We start from the raw sequence: 20,374 nt of genomic DNA on the forward strand, positions 1-20,374 counted from the left end.
AACAAACCCAAAATATAAAAAAAAAAATTCCATTCCGGCAACAAGTTGTTAACATTTTGCCCCTCCGCCGCGCATGTCACAAGACCCGGGCCGAGCGCATTTCAAAAACATAAAACGTTTGATTCATTCTTACCTTATGATTAATGAGTAATTTCAGTTTCGGTGACAGTATTTAAACTTTACGGGTTTAACTGTCCGGTAACCATTAAAACAGCGGCTATAGTTTTCAAACGTAATGGCCAGCAGCAATTCGACTCGGGATCTGTTCACCGGTTGGATGTTCGCACTGATTTCCCGCCGACTGTACAGTCACGAATGTTCAGCCTTTTGTGTCTGCTGTTCTATGCACGGACGGCAACACACACACACAAAAAAAAAGGGAGCGGCAACTTGATGGTGACGAGTCGACTCCATCAGTCGTCTGCTGGCCCGTGGCCGCCAAATTGCGCTATAAAAACGCATTTAATTGATCAATTTTTAAAAAATAGTTTTACACCAAAATCAAAACATTTAAAATACGGGGGATCTGAGCCAAATTGGATAGAATTATAATAACATCCATGGGATGAATTGCTGGGCTCAGAAATCCACACTTGATTTTTTAACGGTCCGATACATTTCGATTCGCAAAGAACTTGTTTATTCCGCCAATCCATTCGGGCCATTCCTAAATGTAAGGCAAGAGAACGTCAGTGATGCATCGTTAACATCAGTTAGTCTCCATCCTCACAAAAACAGTTACAAATTTATGATATAGCCGCTTCATTCAACATTCTATGGCGTCGTTCGTATAACGCAAGTGATTGCCCACCCGCCAAACTATCCGCAACATCGGAGCTGGGAACTGAAAAAAACAAAACAAAAACAATAACAAGATAGTCGTTCATTCTTCATCGGCAGCTGGCCTTTACTTTGATGAAAAGAACAATGCATCATCATACAAAATTGACACTTGGTATACAAGTGCAGCCGCGTCCAGCTACGTACCCGACGCACGAAGATGGTGCTGTTTACGGTTGAGCAAACCATCCATGTTAGCCACATCATCTATACGGGCCTCTCTTTTCTTTTTTTTTTGTGTGTGTGTTGTTGTCCAACAGAAAGATGGCATATATATATACTAGTGCTCTCTATAGGTGTGTATACACAGGGCATCGGGGTTGTTTTCTTGTTACGGCTGAGTCATGCTGATGAATTGTTCTCACTCGCGAAAGACGCAGACACTCGCACATACACAACGAATGCAGTAGGGATGACGTACGTTCCTACGTAGGTGAACGCAGAGAAAAATAGCAAAAAAAAAGAAAAGGAAGAATAAAAAAAAACAAAAAAAGGCAAAGAAAACAGAAAATATTGATGCTAAAATAAATGAAGAACGCAGCTCCTCCATGTTGGGCTTTTTTTTTCTGTTTCACGGGGGTGGGTGCCGTTGTTGACTGCCGTTCCGGCAAAAGAGTTATACAAACTCGAAGAGGAAAAACACGTGCGGATGCAAACAGAAATAGTTGTTGATGCTGTTACTAGCTTGAAGTTTGACGGTGCAGAGAGCATATACACACACACACACACAAAAGTGGGGGGGGGGGGGGGGGGGGGTTTGAAACCAAAACAGAATGAAAACCACGGGGGGCACGAACAGCCCATATGCAAAATATGTCAAGAGCCAATCAAATCGTCATCGCCTTTTTTCAAACGTCACAAAAACTTTGCACATTTTCAGTTTGAGGATCTCTTACGTAAAACGCAATACATTTTAAGATAAAGCCGTAGGTATATTTTTAAATGAAACGTGAAAGATGATGTTGGAACTCATCTGATGTGATTAGAGGTGAAACGGGTCTTAATTCTAATGATTGAATTGAAACAACAGTTGTAAGACTTGAAATCAGATTTTCCTATTGAGGCATTTATAACAAGTAGGGCGTGGTACACGGTTTTAATCTTTTTTTTTTTTTTTAAGTCATTGATATACAGACAGTTATAACAGCTACGTATTTATCTCTCCGATATATTATATCTTTGAAAACTAGAAACAACGTATCATTTTTAGGATTTCGCACGAAAGTACACGACGCGCGAAATCAAACACGAATGATTCATTCGTACACGTTTTTCTTCTTCTTCTCTCCTTTTTGTTCCGTGTTGAAAAGAGACTAGTTTGTTGTGACACAGACACACAGTGTCGTTGACTGGCCAATCTTCGAATTAAAAAAAAAAATTTTACAAACCCAAAACAACCGCCTTTTTTTTTTAGTCTTCATCTGGATACTCCTTTGGCGGGCACGGTACGTAGCTGTTGTCCACCATTGTTTTGTTTTTTATCCGAAGGGGACACGTTTCAGTGAGCCGTTCAACGTTTAGTAAGCACGAATAAAACGGGAGAGAAAGAAAAAAAAAAAAAGAAGAGAACAGATTAAACTCATTCATCGTTTGAGACCATCAATCAAAATGAGACTCTCTTACGTAAACACTTACTGTGCCGTTAAAAGAAACAGGAGAACTGGCTTTCGACAGTTGCTTAAGAAGCGCGCAAAAAGGAGAATCATATACACATGTATACGTACGCATAAAAACGGCGAAAAAAGAAAAACAAAAATAGTATCACATCGAAACAGGTGCCAATTTTCAAATTGGGATAACGTACAGGATTTGTTTTGTTTTTTTCAAGCATTGTACAATAGCGATACGCATTTTATAATACCAGCGCTTTGATTTGGTGGGGCGTATGACAAGATAACGGTCGAGCTAATGTTGCTAACAAAAACAAGAAATTTCATTGAGATAAATGGCAACAAAAAAAAGGGAGACTAGATGGACTAGCATAAGTTTACATTCCCGCCTTCCAATTCAAAATGCAATGTGATGGGCTGGAATGATTCGCCTGTGAATGAATCAAACATCTTGTGGTAGATTTAAAAAAAAAAAAAAAAAAGAATTATCCCATAATGCCGCAATCAAACGACCTGAAATCAAAGAGCCTATCAAATCCTTAACGAACAAATAAATTGTTGCTTAGGTGGAATGGTTAGAAACAATCGTCCAATCAAACCGCAAACACATTGAGATGTTTTTTTCACTAAGAGTTTGATGTCATTGGGCCATCTTCGCTGCTGTTACTGCTAATGCTGCTAGCCATGGACGCAAGCGGCGCTACGGTACAACTGCTACCACTGGGACTACTGCCGTACAGGTTGTAAGGACTATGCGCTGCAGCAGTTGCAGACATGACGTACCCATCGACTGTGGCGCAAATGTCCTGAGCCGAACTGCATTTCTTTAAGATGCCCTTCAATTTCGGTTCGGACAGTTTCTGCACATCGTCGGGCTGCATCGGCATCGGTGAGGTAGTACATCGTGACAGCTGCAAGTGGCCGCTAGTTCCGTTCGAACGTGCTGGAGAGGACGACGAAGACAGTGGGCCCCCTCCCAAAGGTTCGTCTGCGTTGCCGAACCCCGACGAAGAAGACAACACCACCTGAAGATGCTGAGAACATCGTTCGGAATTATGTCGGCTCAGCCCATCCAGCGATATATTGGCATTGCGGATCTATAGAAAAAGGAAAGGGATGATTGAACAATTCCAAAAAAATATAGATGGAATGTTAAATACTTGATCGAGGATGAATCCGCAATCACGTTGGCATTGACGCAGCAGCTCTACGTGACTCGTAATGAGGCTGAGATTCCAACCGTGGACGTCGTACACGCGTGCGGATTGTTTCCCTTTGAGTCCAGTCTGTTCAATCAGTCCGTCTAGCTGGTCGTGAAATTTGGCTAAAGCTTGTAGGACTTCTTCCAGTTCACGTAAGATGGCAGGACTTTTATCCCGCAAGAAGTGGCATTCAAGTATCGATTTCTCAAAGGCAACCAGCGTACGATACAGAGGTGTTGGCAAGTTGCCCAAACCGTTGCCGCTGCTCACGCCGCCTCCGCTGTTCGTCTCCACTTTCAAAACAGGAAACTGGCACACGAAAGGTAAAAAAAAAAAAAAGTTAGATAGACGTGCCCTACATTCGATGAGAAAATTCAATCAAATAATAACGTGACTAACGAAACGACTTGCAACATTTAAAATGCCAAATGACTGCCACACTTTGCTGCACTCGGCTGATAAGCCGTTGACTGTGCACAGCAAACCATGTGATTAAACTAAAATATATACATTTTTCAAAGCCGATCTCAAAGCCAGTTGTTTGACGTGTTTCCGCAAGATGAGCTGTCTGTAAAGCAGAGAAATATCCCCGTTGTTTTACAAATGCATCCTCTTCTCGCGTAATGGTTATGCAATTAGGTTGATTTGATTGATTAGCTGTCAACGATTGAAAGAAAGCGCTTTCTAATATGCAAAAAAAAAAAAAAAAAAAAGAGAAAACGTGACGAGCGTTGGAGGAAACACGTTCGAAATCACTGCTATTTCCCCCCCCCCCCCCGTGATTATTCGTGTTGGTCGTTAGCCCGAAGGCTGAATACATAGACCTGAAAACAAAAAAACTTGCAATCAATAGAGTTAAACAGGAAGAAACTAACCACATTATCCGAGCTGAGCTGACAGCTGACGACTTCGGGACAATTGGCTAGACGTTGAAGGAGAACGCGCAGACATTGTTTCACGTTGGCCGTAATGGGAAGTCCGCATTCGGAGCGCAATTCGAATAGCGCCTGGGCCACGTTATTACGAGCCCTAGAGGCCTCCACCATGGCTCCTATTGAACTCTGAAATCGGATGACAGAAAGAAAAGAAAAAAAGAATTTGGTTGTCCTTTTAATTTGACATTTTCATAAGGCGAACGTTTGTAACCGAATACTGTACAGCTAATCACGCGTGCAATCAAAGAATATGATGCCGCTCATTACACCAACCCTCTTGTTAAACATGGGTTTCTCTTTTCTTGGAAGTCATGTCATTAATGCCAACCAGAGGATAACGTCATTCTTTGTGGCAAAAGGAAATGATGTTCACCTTGAAATGTTCGTCTAGCTGTCTCAGGCCAGTCATCCGAATGACTGCCTGTTTCTTGCCGTGCTTGTTCCGGCTTTTCGGTAATAGCTGCTAATCAAAAGAGTAAAAAAAAATAATAATAATAATGAAGTAACTCGTTAATCCGATGATCAGATGAAAGAGTGAAACTACCTCTCCGGCCCATTTCTCGCTGACGGCAACGTGGACGAACAGCGTCGTGTTTTCAAGGGCTTCCCCTAAATTAGACAGCAGCCTAACGTGTCGATATCCTTTGAAGTTGAACGAAGAGAAGATGAGAGATTTAAAAAAAGGCAGTGGGAATTGAACGCATGAAAGTTTGATACCGGGTCTAATGCAGGGAAATGGAATGGTGTATTGGCCGATGAAGTCGTCACCGATGAACTCGTCATCCAGGACAATGAAACGGATTAGGGCCATTTCGGGATGGTGAATATAAAACTCGAGGCTCTCCTCAAAGATGGGACAGTCTCCTTCGTCTGGAATCGTCCGTGTCTTCCTCTCTGTGTCCGAAAAAAAAAAAAAAGCAAAAGGCATAGAATCATAAATTTCCGAAAGCTGTTCATCTGTTCTAATTCTTTAAAAAAAAAAAAAGGCCATCATACCGGCACAGTCGATTGGAATGCCGTATATTTGAATAAGTACATAAGGGTCGACGATAGTAGCCTTGGCAGCCGAACCTCTTGGACGGGGCAACTGCTGTCCGCTAATAATCTGCCGAAATGTTTCAAACGTTATGGAGAAAAGCATTTTTCTTTCCGTGTACACGTGATGACGTCAAATATATGGGACACGCATTTTCCTCTTTTCTCTTTTATATATAAATATATTTTTTTGAAAAAGCTTTTTTATGTACCCTGATTCGCAAGAGCTGCGGTGGTGAAATGGGCGCACTCTCCCTAAGGCTTGATGGAACGCTGAACCCGGGCTGCCGCATCATTGCTGGCTTAAGAACGTATCCGCATCCGCCATTCTGGCGGAACTTGCCGTCGTATAAATCCATCATCAAACCGGGGGTCTGGAAGTTCAGCGCAACTATAACAACACAATGAATTGAAAACAAAAAAAAAAAAAATGACTGAAAGTTTTCATATCGAGCCAAGAATCGCGCGATTGTAATGCCGCGCTTCTTTCTTTTTGTGTTTGGGAATCAAAGGATGAGAAATTATATCGATTGAAAAATCGATTGGCAATAGTTTTTTTTAAATTTAGAGTGAGAGAGTGGGTGAGGGGGGAGGGGTTTTGAAACTTACCCATTGGCACTCCGGCATTCCAGAATTCTAGCGGACTGAAATTGCTGGAATCGACTCGACTGCCGTTCGGGAAGACACGTAGCAATGAACGTTGAACCATTTCCGTCCACATGCCGGGACTGCTCGCATGTAGACGGGAAGCTGCGCTTTCACTCAGCGAATAGCCGCATTGCTGCAATACTTCTGCCCCAATCGAAATATATATATATATATATATATAAAGGATAAAAAGGAAAGTAAAAACTGTTAAGACTGTCGGCCATTTTTGTTTTCATTGACGATATCTTCAGAATATTGCCTTGGATATCTTTTTACTGCTATATACTGTACATCAGAAATGTGCAACGCATATTTTTCCCTATGGTAGCGCATAAAGTAAAACGAAATTAGAACTTACCAAGAGTGCCCAAATATCAACATGACGTCATGACTTCCCTAGAGCTGTGGGCCTTATATTTATTGCTATTGCGTGGGGGGGGGGGGGGGGATGAATGTGGGTCAAAATCTAAGCCTCCCGCAAAATATATACGTTTAAATGATAGCAAAACTCGATAGCAGAGTTAACCGCATTTATAGCTGTTCATTAAAATGCCATTAATGCGCAATAAATGTGTCGCCCTTTTTCGTGTGTGTGTGTATCGCGACACACGCACGGCTTGATTTGTTGGATCGTAAATCTTTTTAAAGCACGAAAAGGAATAAAAAGAGAGAGAGAGAGAGAGAGAGAGGGGGGGGGGGGCTTACTTTTATCACGACTGCTGGGTAATTTAATACTGCTTCCACGATTCAAAGCAATCAGATCGGATAGCTCTCGGCAAATTCGAAGCCGGCGAGACGCTTGTCCTACCCGACCGGCTCGCGTCCGGTTCGTTTCGGCACCTTCGTCCTCGTCGGTGACATCTCCTCCGTCTTCCGTTTGATCCGAACCGAATTTCTTGCCCTGCATTACAAAATGCCAGACGCACGTTAGCGAGAAACAAAATGTCACGTAAATATGAAAACACGTACGAAGATGATGATTTTGCCGATCAATTCTTCTGGGCTGGTTAGTGTTAAAGGCTTGTCAGCCGCTTTGAGAAGAGCTTGTCCAAAGAGCTCTGTTATTATTCGGGCGGCTATTTTCTGTTGCGATATTGAACAATGGTTCTCCAAGTGAATGAAGAGTGGGTACCTACATAATAGCAAACACGCAATCCGCCCACAAACAAATGTTATGTTATCACCAAAGATAATAATGTGAACTTAGAGGCACTATAGATGATGCTTAGCTACAGATTGTGTGCGTCTACTGACTTGGAGGCTTCAAAGGCGAATTGGGCGATGACAGAAACTACATCGGAGAAGGCGATTTTGCTAGTCAATGTGTTGCCGTGGTAAACAATGGGCATTTCGGGACCATCCCAGACGTCGACTGAAAGGAGGAATATAACAATAGTTTCTGAAAAATACTGTTGAAATGAAAGCGACATTTGAACGAAGGGGAAAGGTCAACTGTCCCAATGGACGTCACCGACATCAATAAGTTTTGGGCAGTATTTGAAATTACTTTTGATGCATCGACATCCACTTTGGAGAGCGCGGGCGTATCCTTCCACCGACGAAGGTCCTCTCAGTTGGTCCTCCAGCAGGTAGGTATTGTGAGAAGACGAAATAAAGTAATGGCACATGGGAGCAGTCATGTCCTGATGGACGTGCAGTTGTTGTGGGTGGAAGATGTCGCCTTCTTCCGACAGGAGGAAGCGGGTCATACCTTTAAGATGAAAAGAGATGATTTTTCTTTTTTTTTTTGCAAAAATGAATTGATGTTCATCGAAATTCAGTTGGCCTGTGACAATAGCTAGATGCGTTGATTGCATCAAGACACTTATCATTGGTTGCACAAGTCACAGTTTCCAGACTAAAGTTAAAAACAAATAAGGTCGGAAATCTTGAGAACATGCCAATTAGCGTACAGACAACCTCCACGTTCCACTGAGAATCTTCCGCCCTGGTGACGACAAGCAGAAGGAGCAGAAATTGGGACCGAGAAGCTTTAATGATGAGATGTCACATTTACTGAGATTCGTCTATTAAATTAAAGTTTTTTTCCCTTTGTTTTTTTTTTTAGTCCCAAGTCTCAAAAGCTTATGCTATTCTATGACGTCACAAAAAGTGATGAATCTAATAACCTTCGTCACGAAAAAAATATTTAACAAATGCCTGTGTTTAGAAGCCTTTCTTATTCATTCAATTTTACTTATAAATACATTGGCCCTGATTTGTTGCATCATCTAAATAAACGATGTACGTACGTGCTGGGTTCAGTTGAACTGTGAATTATTTATTTGTTTACAGAGCTGTTGTCTTTTGCATTCGACTGATTCACTCGCTCGTTCATCTTTCATTTATGATTCGACTTGGATGCAAATATAGCGCCTATTTACACGTTCCCCTTTTCAATTGCTTGAATGCAGGGGAAGACGCAAGATCCGTCGTTGCTCGTAAGTTAATTACCCTACATTGAAAATCCCCACCCCCCCCCCCCCCCGGTCCACAATTTCTGATGGAATTAATGTACAGAATGACATTTCCCACCTTACGGAGCCAACAGTCTGAGACAGCCGTTAGCGGAAAGATGCTATACTACAATTAACTAACAACAGGTTACTAACTAACTTAGACTACAGAAGCGATTAGCTTCTCCCCCGTCAGTTAGGGACGACGTTGAATATTTGATTTGCACCATCCTACTGACAAAGGCAGGTTAAAGGCAGCTAGACGGACGTTTGGGGGCTATTCGCTGTAGGCCTTATTCGTACTCGGTCCACGACGCATAACAATCATTCACGAGCGTTCCCATTGGGCTACGAGATAACTGACTGCTGGACAAGCATCTTTAAGCAGGGAATACAAAAATACAGAGCACAAGATGAGTTAGGTTATTTCTAAGAGATAGGGTGCTGGCCAGGTGTTACGTGAGAAACAAATGAAACTATTATCCAAAGCCATGAAAAAGCTGGTCATCCGAATAGTTCATGATCGATTCATCTTTTTTTTCTTTTTTTCTCGATAGAAAATGATTTATTGTCACAAGGGATTCATTAAATGAGCAAATTACCATCGAGCAATAGTTGATTGTCTGCTCTTGCTTCCGATGACGGCTCATAAAGTTGAATCAATTGGCAGCACTTTTCCAACGTCACGTCTGTCATCTGTTATCGACCGAACAAGACAACAAATAGGGACAATGGTTGCAATTACTTCCAGTTCTCTCTATAACGTACACGTTTTGAGAAGAACATGTTAGAGCTGAATGGCAGTTGCTTAGCACCAGCCAAACAACTTTCCGTTCTTCGTTACGTAGTTCCACATTTAGCAGCACGGTGACATTGGATATAACGTTAGCCCCCCATTAGCGAAGCCATATATTGATGCAGCTATTTTTTTTTTTCTAATATATCCAAGATATACGATAAGGAGTTGCAAAACAATGCGTGAAAACAGAATCAAAGCGTGAGCTATTTTTGTTTATCCCCGTTTGAAAAATGAAATTGGCTACATCAGTTGATGTAGTGGAAGAAACTCTCATATTGGAAATGAAAAATGCAAAAATGCAATAGCTATATTACCGCTTGTTCACACTCAAGAAAATGACGAAAGTCTTCGACTGTAAAATAATCACGATTGGCAAAGCGGATGAGAAGGAAGTATATTTCCGGTCGGGTAGCCATTTCTTGGAACATGGTGACGAACTCATCGCTATTGATCCGACCGCGATCGGCAGGAGATTTCATCGAGTCAAACTCCTGTGAATCACACACACACACACACGCAAACACACACAAAAACAAAGAAATCAAGTAATTGGGGCTAACACTGTTGATCAATATAAAAAGCCCTCGTTCTAAAATTAGCAACGCGTACCCAAGTAGTTAATAAAGTAAATGGGATCTCGGATAGATATAGCCAATAGTATCAACACCGTACACTAAACAAACTGTGTGGGCCTAGCCACGCAAAAAAATTGCAGCAGAACGTTATAAAAGAAAAAAAAAGGCCAAGTAATTTTAAATGACACAATATTCTTAAATGCAAATGTCATAGAGACAGCGTTGAGGTTTACACGTCAAAAGGCTTGATTTGATTTGACACGTGAACCAATTACATCGTCAAAAGCATTTCAATTCACGCCATCTCCAACGTCTGTGCGTCTTATAAGATATACATGTTTTTATATACATACGTTCTATAAGTTGTGCCCTAAAAAAAATGTTTATCGTTAGATGTCTTACCGCCATTTTTTGACGTATTCGGCTTGCAGCCAAGTCGGCGTTGATTTCCTTCAGGAGAGCCATTGCCGCATCTTGGTCTAGGTTGAGTAAGGCGTTGGCAGATGTCTCGTCAGCATTGTTAATTTCATTGATGGAGGCCGTTGTATCTGAAACGGCCCTCTCGAAAGCCTCTCGCAGCCAGCGCACTCGCAGCACATCCGTCTCTCCCAGCGCATTCGGTGCTGATAGTAAAGTAGACAAACAAATAAGAACCGTTCAATCAGTTAGCGTTTTTGTTATAATATCAGCGCTATTTCTATAGCTAAATGTCAAAAGCGACGGTATACATTTAGAATGGCAGTGATCCATTGATCAATATCGTTTCACCGTTTTCATACTTATGTAACGGACGTATAGAATTAAACCACAAGCGAAATGCAAAAGTTTGCGTAACTTGGGCAAATATTATTTGACGTTTTTTTATTGTGCATAAGTTTCTAGGAGAAAAAGTTTTGTTTGAAATGTCTCGCCTAGATATTGGCGGAATGTTTTCGCAATTTACGTGAAAGGAATTTATGTGGCGAAAGAGGATGATGCGTTTGTTTTTATTTCAACGTCTTTTTGTTGGCTTTAAAAAGATGTTCCAAGAATAAAAAAGATAAAGGGAAAAGGGAAACATGTTCCTCAAAGTCACGGATCACTGACTTAATTCCACTTGCGAGGCATGCGAATAAGGCACGCGGTTATCTCTTCTGCTGCTATTCTGGCGTATTGATCACAAAAGTAAAGTCACTGTCGCTGACTGAAGTACCGGCTTTGTGCCTCGTAAATGTGTACCTCGTGAATAAGCAATTCGATATGCTCGCGTGCCCCGCTTATGTTTGGTTGCGATTGGCGATCAATCGTTCCTGCAACCCTTTTTATTTTTTTTTATTTCCAAAACCAAAACATCACGTCGGTCCCAATGGCCTAAAGTTCAAAACTACTGCAATGACCATCGCATTAACAATCAGGGCCTCCCCCGCTTGATATTCGGCTCATCGAAAGGCGAATAGGTACAAAAGCTTCGCAAGGTCGCATGCACGTATAAGACTATAAATCTCGTTGGTGGTCCTGGCTACTTTAGGCAGGAAACAAACACGCAGAAAAAAAGAAATAATAAAGGATATCCATAGCTTTTTTGAAATGTCAAAGGCAACATGGAGAAGCACGTACAGTTGTATCAGATATGGGGCTATCTGTTTAGACGTTGCGCTACGTCATCTGTTTCATTTCTCATGCGACTATGTGTGCTACTCTAAGGCCCTGTGTTTATCTTTAGCCTAGGATACAATTTTTGTTTTTTCTCTTTCCGATAAAACAATCTTTCTCGAAAGACAAGGAAAGGTTACATGAGCTATAAGGCTATGCACATCGTGTGCACGCAACAATAACCCTTATGTGTATACGTAAAAGAAACTTATCCTATATACCGACCGCCATCATCTCTAAACTTATGTCTACGGCCAAAAGTTATTGAAAGTGCATAGGGCTATTCAGACTGGTTTTTTTTTTTCTGATACGTTCTTCTCCATTACGTTACTACATCTTTTCTTATGGGTTGACATACGAGTTTTTGTTGCAACTATCGCCAATAGTATATACGGCCAGGCCCGACAACAGCGGCTTCTCTTTTTTTTTCATTCCCAAAATAGCTTACATCTTGCCCACTTGGAAGTGGGCCATACACGACCGTGGGGGATGTACACATACACACACTCGTGTGTATATGTGTGTCTGAGCGAGTATACGACGAGCATTAAGGTTCCAGGCTGCCGTGCACGTTCATCGATTGCTGTGGATCCTGTGGGGCATGAAGAATATAAGCCTAAATATTACCGCCTTTCAACTGCAGTCCTGCATAATAACAAAAGAAAATCTTGTATACGTAGGCGTTGCCCGTGTATAGCCCAAAAAGGGAGCCGCGCACATCTGATGTGTATGATGTGGTTCAGGTTGCCTCACAGACAATGTAGACTAGATTAACATATTAGGTAGGGCTATAAAATGCAGTCTATACAACACACACACACATACACAAAAAACAAATGAAATCGATTTTTGTTTTTAAATCTCGCATTCCCGAAATGTCGTACCGTGTGTGAACTGTACACAGTAATCACGCGTCCTATAAAGGCTGCATTGCTTCTATATAGAATCGAATACGTCTAGCTTGTTGGAACAGGAGCAAAAAAAAAAAAAATATGGAAGGATTTCCTTCTCGGTTGTTGATGTAGAAAATTCGATTGGCTCGAATTCAAGTCGTGCCCATTTTTGTAATAAAACTAGGCTTTTGTCGACTTGTGTGTTACATAAAAGGAAGAGAGCGAGAGAAAAAAACACAGTTTTTCTATATCAAGATACAACAAGCAAAGAAATTGAGGAAGATGTAATCGTTTGAAATGCTGAACATCCCACGTCTGTCTTTTTTTTTTCTTTCGTTACCAACGAAAAGGAAAACATGCATATGGATGGCTACGGTCGACCCGAATTTCTAAATATAGCATACAAGCAATTCTTATCGATAAAGGCATAAAGGGACGCGGGTCGTAGAGAATTGCGATAGCGCACCCTGACCACGTAGAGGATCAAACCGTCCCATACAGTTGGGCAATATAAATTAGACGCGTCCAGATTCAAACCCGAAATCGATTGGGTAGTGAAACTGTTCTAATAATTAAATCTTATAATCATTTTCTCTATTTTTCTGAGATGGCGAAAAGGCCATTTCTTTGATGAGAGCAAACTTGCGAGCCTTCTAATGAAGTGACGGGGTACGATTTGAACAATCTCTACGTGTTTGGAAAACAGAGGTTTCACGGTTTGTTACGAGAGGAATAATTAATTAACATCATGACGCATCTATTTGCCAATTCCTCTAAGAGCTTTGCTATCCTTAATTAACATGGTTCCACAGCAGATGCAGCGTTTTCAAGTTTCGCAGGTAACACGTCACGACCAGCAGGACGTCCCAAGAAACGTCTATGCAAATGCAAATAATTATACGCGTGAAATCAGCTGACGAATTGTTGCTCCTATGTGTTCACAAACGGCTACGTCATACGCGTGATTGAGATGTTGAAGTCAACCTGTCTTACTTGAATGCCTCCAATTCCACCATAGAGCGAACACAGACCAACCATTTGTGCGGGAATTTCAAATAGCCTAAAGCTCTAGCAGTTATATTAGTTTATCCATCACTGTCCGATTGTGATTGATCTAGAAGTCTGTGAACCACTATACCATCCCTGCTCTCCTACAAAGTTGGCAAAGAGGTATGTAAGGGGAGGACTGTGCAGCTGCCGAAACCAGGTTTACAAAGCAACCCGAGATACAGTGGTGCTAAAATATTGATATGCACAATAGAAAAAGATAAAAGTATATTTACATAATTGGGTGCCAAGTAGGGCGTTGAGGCCAGTGACCCAGATGGTTGCTTCCTCGGCCGAGGAGGCAATTAAATCCAACGAAGAGAAATCGTCCCCGTGGATTATGGAGAACGTCCAATCCAATGACGAAGTGCTAGATCCAGCTCCAACGGAAGTCGAAGAAGCCGAAGAAGTGGTGGAAGCTGCAACGGCCACGGCCACACCTGCGCCAGAAGTAGGCACAGAAGAGGCACCTTGTCCTAGTACCTCTGACGTATGGACAGAGCGCACTTCACGGATGCTCGATATTGGAACTAAAAAAAGATAGCAATAAGAAAATATTGTTTAGAAATTCAATTTTATTTGTTTGTTTATTATCAATTTACAGCACCTCGAACACCGTACAGAATGCAAAACAAAACTAGTAATCACGGAGGTCGATATTGCCTCGTTTCTTTTTCTGATGGGCTTGTTTGAATTTAGTGTTAGTGTGTACAAATAAGGCGTGTGATTAGTCTGACATAACAAAAGCTAGTCTAATCTATAACGAGATATCGAACGAAACATCCATCGATATAGCAACGTTGAAGGCCTTCGCTCGCTGTCAAATGTTTGAACCAGTACTTTCGTTCTGTATTGGTATTGTCAAGGTAGGAAAGGTTGAGGTCAGGGGATCAGACACGTGGGCTCATTAGACTTTCAACATTTGTGTGTCAGCCAAGCAAAAGTTTGTTTTAATAGACTTATAGTTTGCCCTGCAGTCTATATATCGATCTGCGCGATATTCTCGTCTCTTCGTGCGTGATGCTTTAAGATCCCCCACCCCGTTCACCCACCCGCCCAACGATTTTTTTTCCGCTTCTGTGGCTTCATCTTGAAGCTGAAAGTTTCTATATTTTTATGTACACTGTTACTTTTTATAAAGAGGCTTTTCAGTTTGTTGGGTATAGTCCGATTTCAAAAGGAAGTAAAGAGTATTACAAAAAATTATATAAGGCCGCCAAGCCTTGCATAGATGATTTGATACTAGCCAATCGTCAAGCATACAATCATTGTTATTTGTGAAAAGGCTTTCCCACAGCAGAGTATTGCGTATAAAGATGAATTGCTTAGACGCATGGAATATCGACCCACGTCTTTATATATCAGACAAATTAATGCAGTGTGGTGCGCATTTTCAATCTGGTGAAAGGGCTCATCGTTCAGCAGTTGGCCTTGTTAAGAACTCCGGATCGAAGATTATACATTTCCCAAGTAGAATTCAAATTGATTGAAATCGAATAAATTGGTCGATTAAAAACTCGTCGAATAAATGCTGATTGAATTTTATATCCTCTTCATTTGCATACCTACGGAAGAAGTCTCAACTGCTTTTTCTCTTCATTTGATGTCATGACATTAACTTAAGTAAACAACGCCCAACTTGGTCCTACACCATTAGCCTTCCTATCGCATTTTCGACGCAGAGGAAATAATTGGATATTTGATGGCGTAGGCCAAAGTGTTGATTGCTTCCATCACCGTATATATCGATGACGTGAATCAATGATCGACACGCGCATGCGTGAACTAAATATTAACAAGAAAATATTCAACGTCGTTCATTTTAGCACTCACTGGGGAGGGCTTTGGAAGGGGACTGCACGACAAACATGAAATATCTCATGCATAAATTGTGGCTGTGGCGGGAGTGCCACTGAACTTAAAAGCTCGTTTGCATAACAAGCCCCGCGTACCGACAACAGATCATTCCGGTTGAAGTTAATTTCCTAAACAATTATCTTTAATTACCCTATCGAACAGAGTCTTCTATGATTATAACTAACGCAAAACATATTTCATCAAGCAAGTTTCACATTTGTCCACTGAATTGTCATATACCTAAATTTTATCCTGTTTATTTGTTAGTTCTGTTTATTTAAATCTTTTTTTTTTGTCAAATGGTTTACGAAATTGAATTGCCGGATGTGACATACCGGTTGCTTTTGAAGCTTTCTTGCTAGTTGGTACCCATCGAATGCACGACAGGTCATCGTCGAGCGAAAAGAAGCGGTTGTAAGTACGTCCATTGGGTCGCACTTTTATCAGATTGCTTCCACGCACCATCCAACGCCAGCAGTCGGCCACTGTAAACATATAATCACGAAAGAATTTAAACTTTTATCAACTTGATATTCAAAAACGTGAGCAATCGACACGAAGATGTATAACCGTTCATACTTCAAACGCAGTCACACAAATCTCCGGCGCCTTCAGAACAAACTCCGTTGCGTTGGTTGTTACCCAAAATAGAATGTAATTCAACCACAGCAGACTCATTTGCATACGAGACCGATTCTCAGCTTTATTAGGATCGACTGGTGATATGTGAAACTGCTCGTTCGCTGTACCCAGTCATAGTCTGAGGGCAAATGAAATTTGTCTATCCTTCAGTATCACTTAGCTTTGAAGCCTGAAATAGATACGGCAATGCTTCATATATACAGGGCCAGAAAAATAAATATAAACAAACCGCCAAGATTGCGGGAAACCACCGGCGGCAAACGCCAACAAAAAATCGCATGATTTTACGCGCAGGAAATCAATTGCGATAAGTCAATGGGAAAAGGGATACGGTTTTTCGTGCACAGATTTAAAAAGAATTTTTCATATAAGTGAATTCTTAGCTTTTAGTTTTTACTGTTTGACATACAGGGCGTAAACGCAAAAGGGCGGGCTCGCAATACTGATATCGCCTTTAAGATTTGCATGCCTGATCTGCAGTGATTCAGTTCCGCTTATAACAAGAAAGACTAGCATGGTTCACATTATACAATAACACCGATTCCCAGGTCTATCCCCCCCCCCGTCCGATGGTTGTCTGGCTGTTGCTGTATACACGCAGATGTTTGGAGCATTTCACAAGAAAAAAAAAAGATTATATGTTTGGAACAGGAGACGGCGAGTGGGCGATTTTCTTGTTAAAGTAAGATGTTGCAGCATGATGTACTAAGGCGCAACGGCAGTGCCCATGGGCCATCCAAATATTAAAAAATCGATCCATAAACAGGATAGGAGCTCGGAAATAGCAATACGGTACTGCCTGAATAACGGATTAGCTATATTCTACGACCAGCATATAGCATGATGGCCAGTGAAGCATTTGGAGCGGTCTAAAACTTAAACTTGGCACGCCAGTTTTAAATGAATAAAAAAAAAAAGGCTATTAATCAAGCCCAATGTCCAACGTGGTTGCGACCAATAAAGACAAGCAGTCGCGAGCACGTAAAAAGACAACGGCTCTATATGATTTATGTGTTCCTATATACAACTAGTCCAAATATAGCTCTTCATACACATACCCTATGTCCCTATATTTGTCTATAAACTAAAAAAAATGTTCCCGGCCTGGCTCCTATATTGCCCATGTTAAAATAAAACACATTTCTAAAATACGATAAATAACGACATCGGCCGAAGGTCACGCAGTACGGCTTCAAATTACAAAAAAATCAATTTCCTGGTTATAATCCCATCGCTATCGATAACGTAATTATATCTGCCAATCGGAATACATGAAAACGTGATTATTGGTGACAAGCCCAAATTGAAACACGAATTTCAGTGGGGGGGGGGGGGGAAACAAAGAACGAACTCTGTATAGTTTACATAAGCATTGTATCAATGTTGGCAACATGTATACGTTGACGAATCGATTTCCCAATTGTCCTTTGTTCTTTGTTTTCCTTTTCCTCCTATATTATTGCTTTTTTTTCTTTTCTTTTTCTCCTAATATAAAAAGAATGCTAACGACAGTAGCATTACCACCAAAGAAACAGTAGGGTAGTTATCGTATTTTCTTTTTTCGAATCCCATCATTTACTGCCGGTTAAGATCGAAAGATAGCGAACACAAAAATCAAAGTGTGTCTGAATTGGCAGGACGACTTGAGGCGTCAGATTTCATCAGATTACAAAGTTTAGAAAGGACTTGATTACCTACTGTCGAAATCTTTATCCATATAGGGGGGTGTCTATATTGATCTAGTTCTTTTTTGTTGTTGTTGTTTGTATTTTTACGTGGTGGAAAGAAAGACGGGGAAAAAGAGGCCGAGCCACTCACAGCTCAGCTCACAGCACAGCTGGAACTACGAGTGAGAGAAAGAGACTTGGGATTAGTGCACGCTGAGTCTTTCAATTATCTACGGGGAGGCTGCGAGCATATCAATGATGAAACTATACAGGGGACACACGTCGATCGAATAGCTCTAAGGTACACTCCAGCTCCGGCTACAACGGCTGCGACTCAATCAGCGTCTCTTTATATTTTTGCCTTCTCTGCCTATCCTCCCTCGCCCCCAAAACAGCTATAGCTTAGTCGTTTTTCATCAACAGAAAAGCAATACACAGTCGTCCACGCCCAGCAAACCGAAGAAATCGATTTGATTCGCACCGGAACGGGCTTAGTTATTCTAACCACGTATCATATCATTTTATGCTACTCATTTTCTCTTTGCCACAATCATAACGGCGACACATGAAAGACTTTTTTTAAAGACATATACTGTGTCCTAAATGCCGAAAAATTCGGACCCATATCTTTCTTTGTTTTTGTATAGAATAAGAAATAAAGGCTGCATAACAACCTACAGAGGGGGTGCCACGTATCATTAAAATTGGATTAGAACGGGATGTATAGGACAAAATCAATTGTAGATGAAGAGGCAATCAATACACATCGATCAAGAACATTTAAGCGAGCCAAACGTCTTCGTTGGCACCGAACGTTTGTTTGATGATATTGCAATTGTTTACCTGATTGAACTTTCTTGTTGTGGGCATGGGTGGTTGACCGAGTGTCAAACAGAACGGATTTGGTTGCTTTAACTTGAGAGCCAGGCTCAAGGTTAGTCTGCGTAGCCAGCTGTTGTCCAGATGGAGAAAAATGTCGTTCATAACTGCCGCCTTCGCTGACGCTGTTACCGGCCTCTTCCTCTGCCAATTCAACTTTCGGCTGGCTTTGTGGCACCGGTTGCTGTTGCCCCGCCAATCGGTTTTGATCTACCGACAATGTCGATTCCATATTGAATTTTTTAGTGTGCACCCGCTTTAGTTGCTTGGCGCGTCAGTGGGTTCAGCGGGGCAACAGGAAATTATAAAGTCCCCCTTCGCTAGCACTCATCAACTCGAAGACCCAGCAGAGGAATTTAATCCAATTAGAGTAGCCAGTTGGAATCAGTGCGCGAGGATTGCATGCCTCTGGCATTGAGCGCTGAGCGAATTTTTGTTCGGTAGATGTAATTCAGTTTCCAATCGCTTTTTTACGATCGATTCGACAATTGCATCACACATTCAGTCGATCTTAGGGACCGTTCTGTATTTTCCCCTTCACTTATTACTTATTGCGGACTAGAGAGAGGTTTCCGGTTCAATATCCGGTGCGGATCCTTCTTGTCGACTGCAAACAGTCACATTCTAACACACACACAACACCACACTTGGCGGGTACACACACATACACACACACACAGACGCGCGCAAGCTCACACCACACGCAACTGCGAGTTGTTCAACTGGCGGCACGCGCTTGCAAGAGGCTCTATAAGCAAAAGGGCATCAGCTTCAGTTTCCGCGGGCCGTCCGATCGATGACTCCGTGTGTATTTGTATGTGTGTACAGAAAAGCCCGTCACTCTGAACACATCGGCTAGGGAATAGCGGCACTGGAATGTAATCCGGCACTGAACTGGATTCCAGGAAAAAGAAAAGCCGCTCAGGCTTCACAGTCATTCAGCTGGCGGATTTCAGTTCGTCTGCGTCCTGACGATCCAGCGGAGAAGCCGCAACTGGCTCACGGTCCCTTGCATACTGTGCTACGTGCACTCGTTTGTGTGTCACACGAAACGCATCGAGTTGCATGTGCCTTCAACGCCATCTATTGCACGCATCGTTCATAATCAATATGATAGGCGGCAAGGATCGTTCACGCCAGTAGTGGGAGGCATCGATTGATCATGCGGAAACGCATCAATCGTCAAACGCAACAATGACAGAAACGAACTATAAATAGAAGGCGACAGACACTGACGAATGATTTGGATTAATTGGATTATCTATGGATTGTGATGATGCCGTACTGTGGTATCGCACTGAACCGGGCCATGAGCCTGTTGTATCAGTTCCTGATGTGTTGCGTGGAAACCAATGCAGAGCGACACATAAACCCTGTAAGGAAACATGTCATTTCAGACGCAGCAGAGACTAGATTTCGAAGACAAGTAACGTAGGATTATGTCAGTAAAGTAATACTGGACATACTGAAAAGAAAAATGGCTAACTTGAGCACTAAAGGTGTGTAATGTCAGACACAGCGCGTTCATGTGACATTTTCCACGCCCCACAGGTTTCTTTAAGGACCCATGACTAACGGATAATGGGAACCGAGGGTACAGACCTAACAAGGTAGTGCCGATGTGTATTTGTTAAACGAAATGCAGTTCGTTACATAA

The 20,374-nt window shown here is 41.8% G+C and overlaps 1 protein-coding gene across 3 annotated transcripts; it reads right to left on the reverse strand.

Annotated features, from left to right (window-relative positions):
* Positions 1–1,880: 1,880 nt before the first annotated feature.
* LOC130702634 (inactive phospholipase C-like protein 1) lies at positions 1,881–19,733 on the reverse strand. 3 transcript variants are annotated; one of them, XM_059495667.1, is made up of 20 exons: positions 18,682–19,732; positions 15,865–16,014; positions 13,909–14,202; positions 10,503–10,723; positions 9,840–10,016; positions 9,329–9,422; positions 7,778–7,981; positions 7,525–7,642; positions 7,240–7,402; positions 6,976–7,171; positions 6,232–6,414; positions 5,835–6,013; positions 5,584–5,692; positions 5,305–5,481; positions 5,132–5,229; positions 4,961–5,050; positions 4,528–4,713; positions 3,611–3,961; positions 3,234–3,547; positions 1,881–2,293 (listed from the first exon to the last, which is right to left on the reverse strand). In XM_059495667.1, exons 1-20 carry the CDS (start codon positions 18,947–18,949, stop codon positions 2,251–2,253), a joined length of 3,615 nt encoding a protein of 1,204 aa, XP_059351650.1. In that variant the 5' UTR covers positions 18,950–19,732; the 3' UTR covers positions 1,881–2,250. The 3 variants fall into 3 exon arrangements, with proteins under 3 accessions (XP_059351650.1, XP_059351649.1, XP_057380280.1); XM_059495666.1 differs by lacking the exon at positions 1,881–2,293 and having other exon boundaries at positions 2,303–3,547; positions 4,961–5,047; positions 18,682–19,733; XM_057524297.2 differs by lacking the exon at positions 1,881–2,293 and having other exon boundaries at positions 2,303–3,547; positions 18,682–19,733.
* Positions 19,734–20,374: the final 641 nt, after the last annotated feature.

Source organism: Daphnia carinata, chromosome 6, assembly GCF_022539665.2.
Source record: "Daphnia carinata strain CSIRO-1 chromosome 6, CSIRO_AGI_Dcar_HiC_V3, whole genome shotgun sequence".
NCBI classification, from domain to species: Eukaryota; Metazoa; Arthropoda; class Branchiopoda; order Diplostraca; family Daphniidae; genus Daphnia; species Daphnia carinata.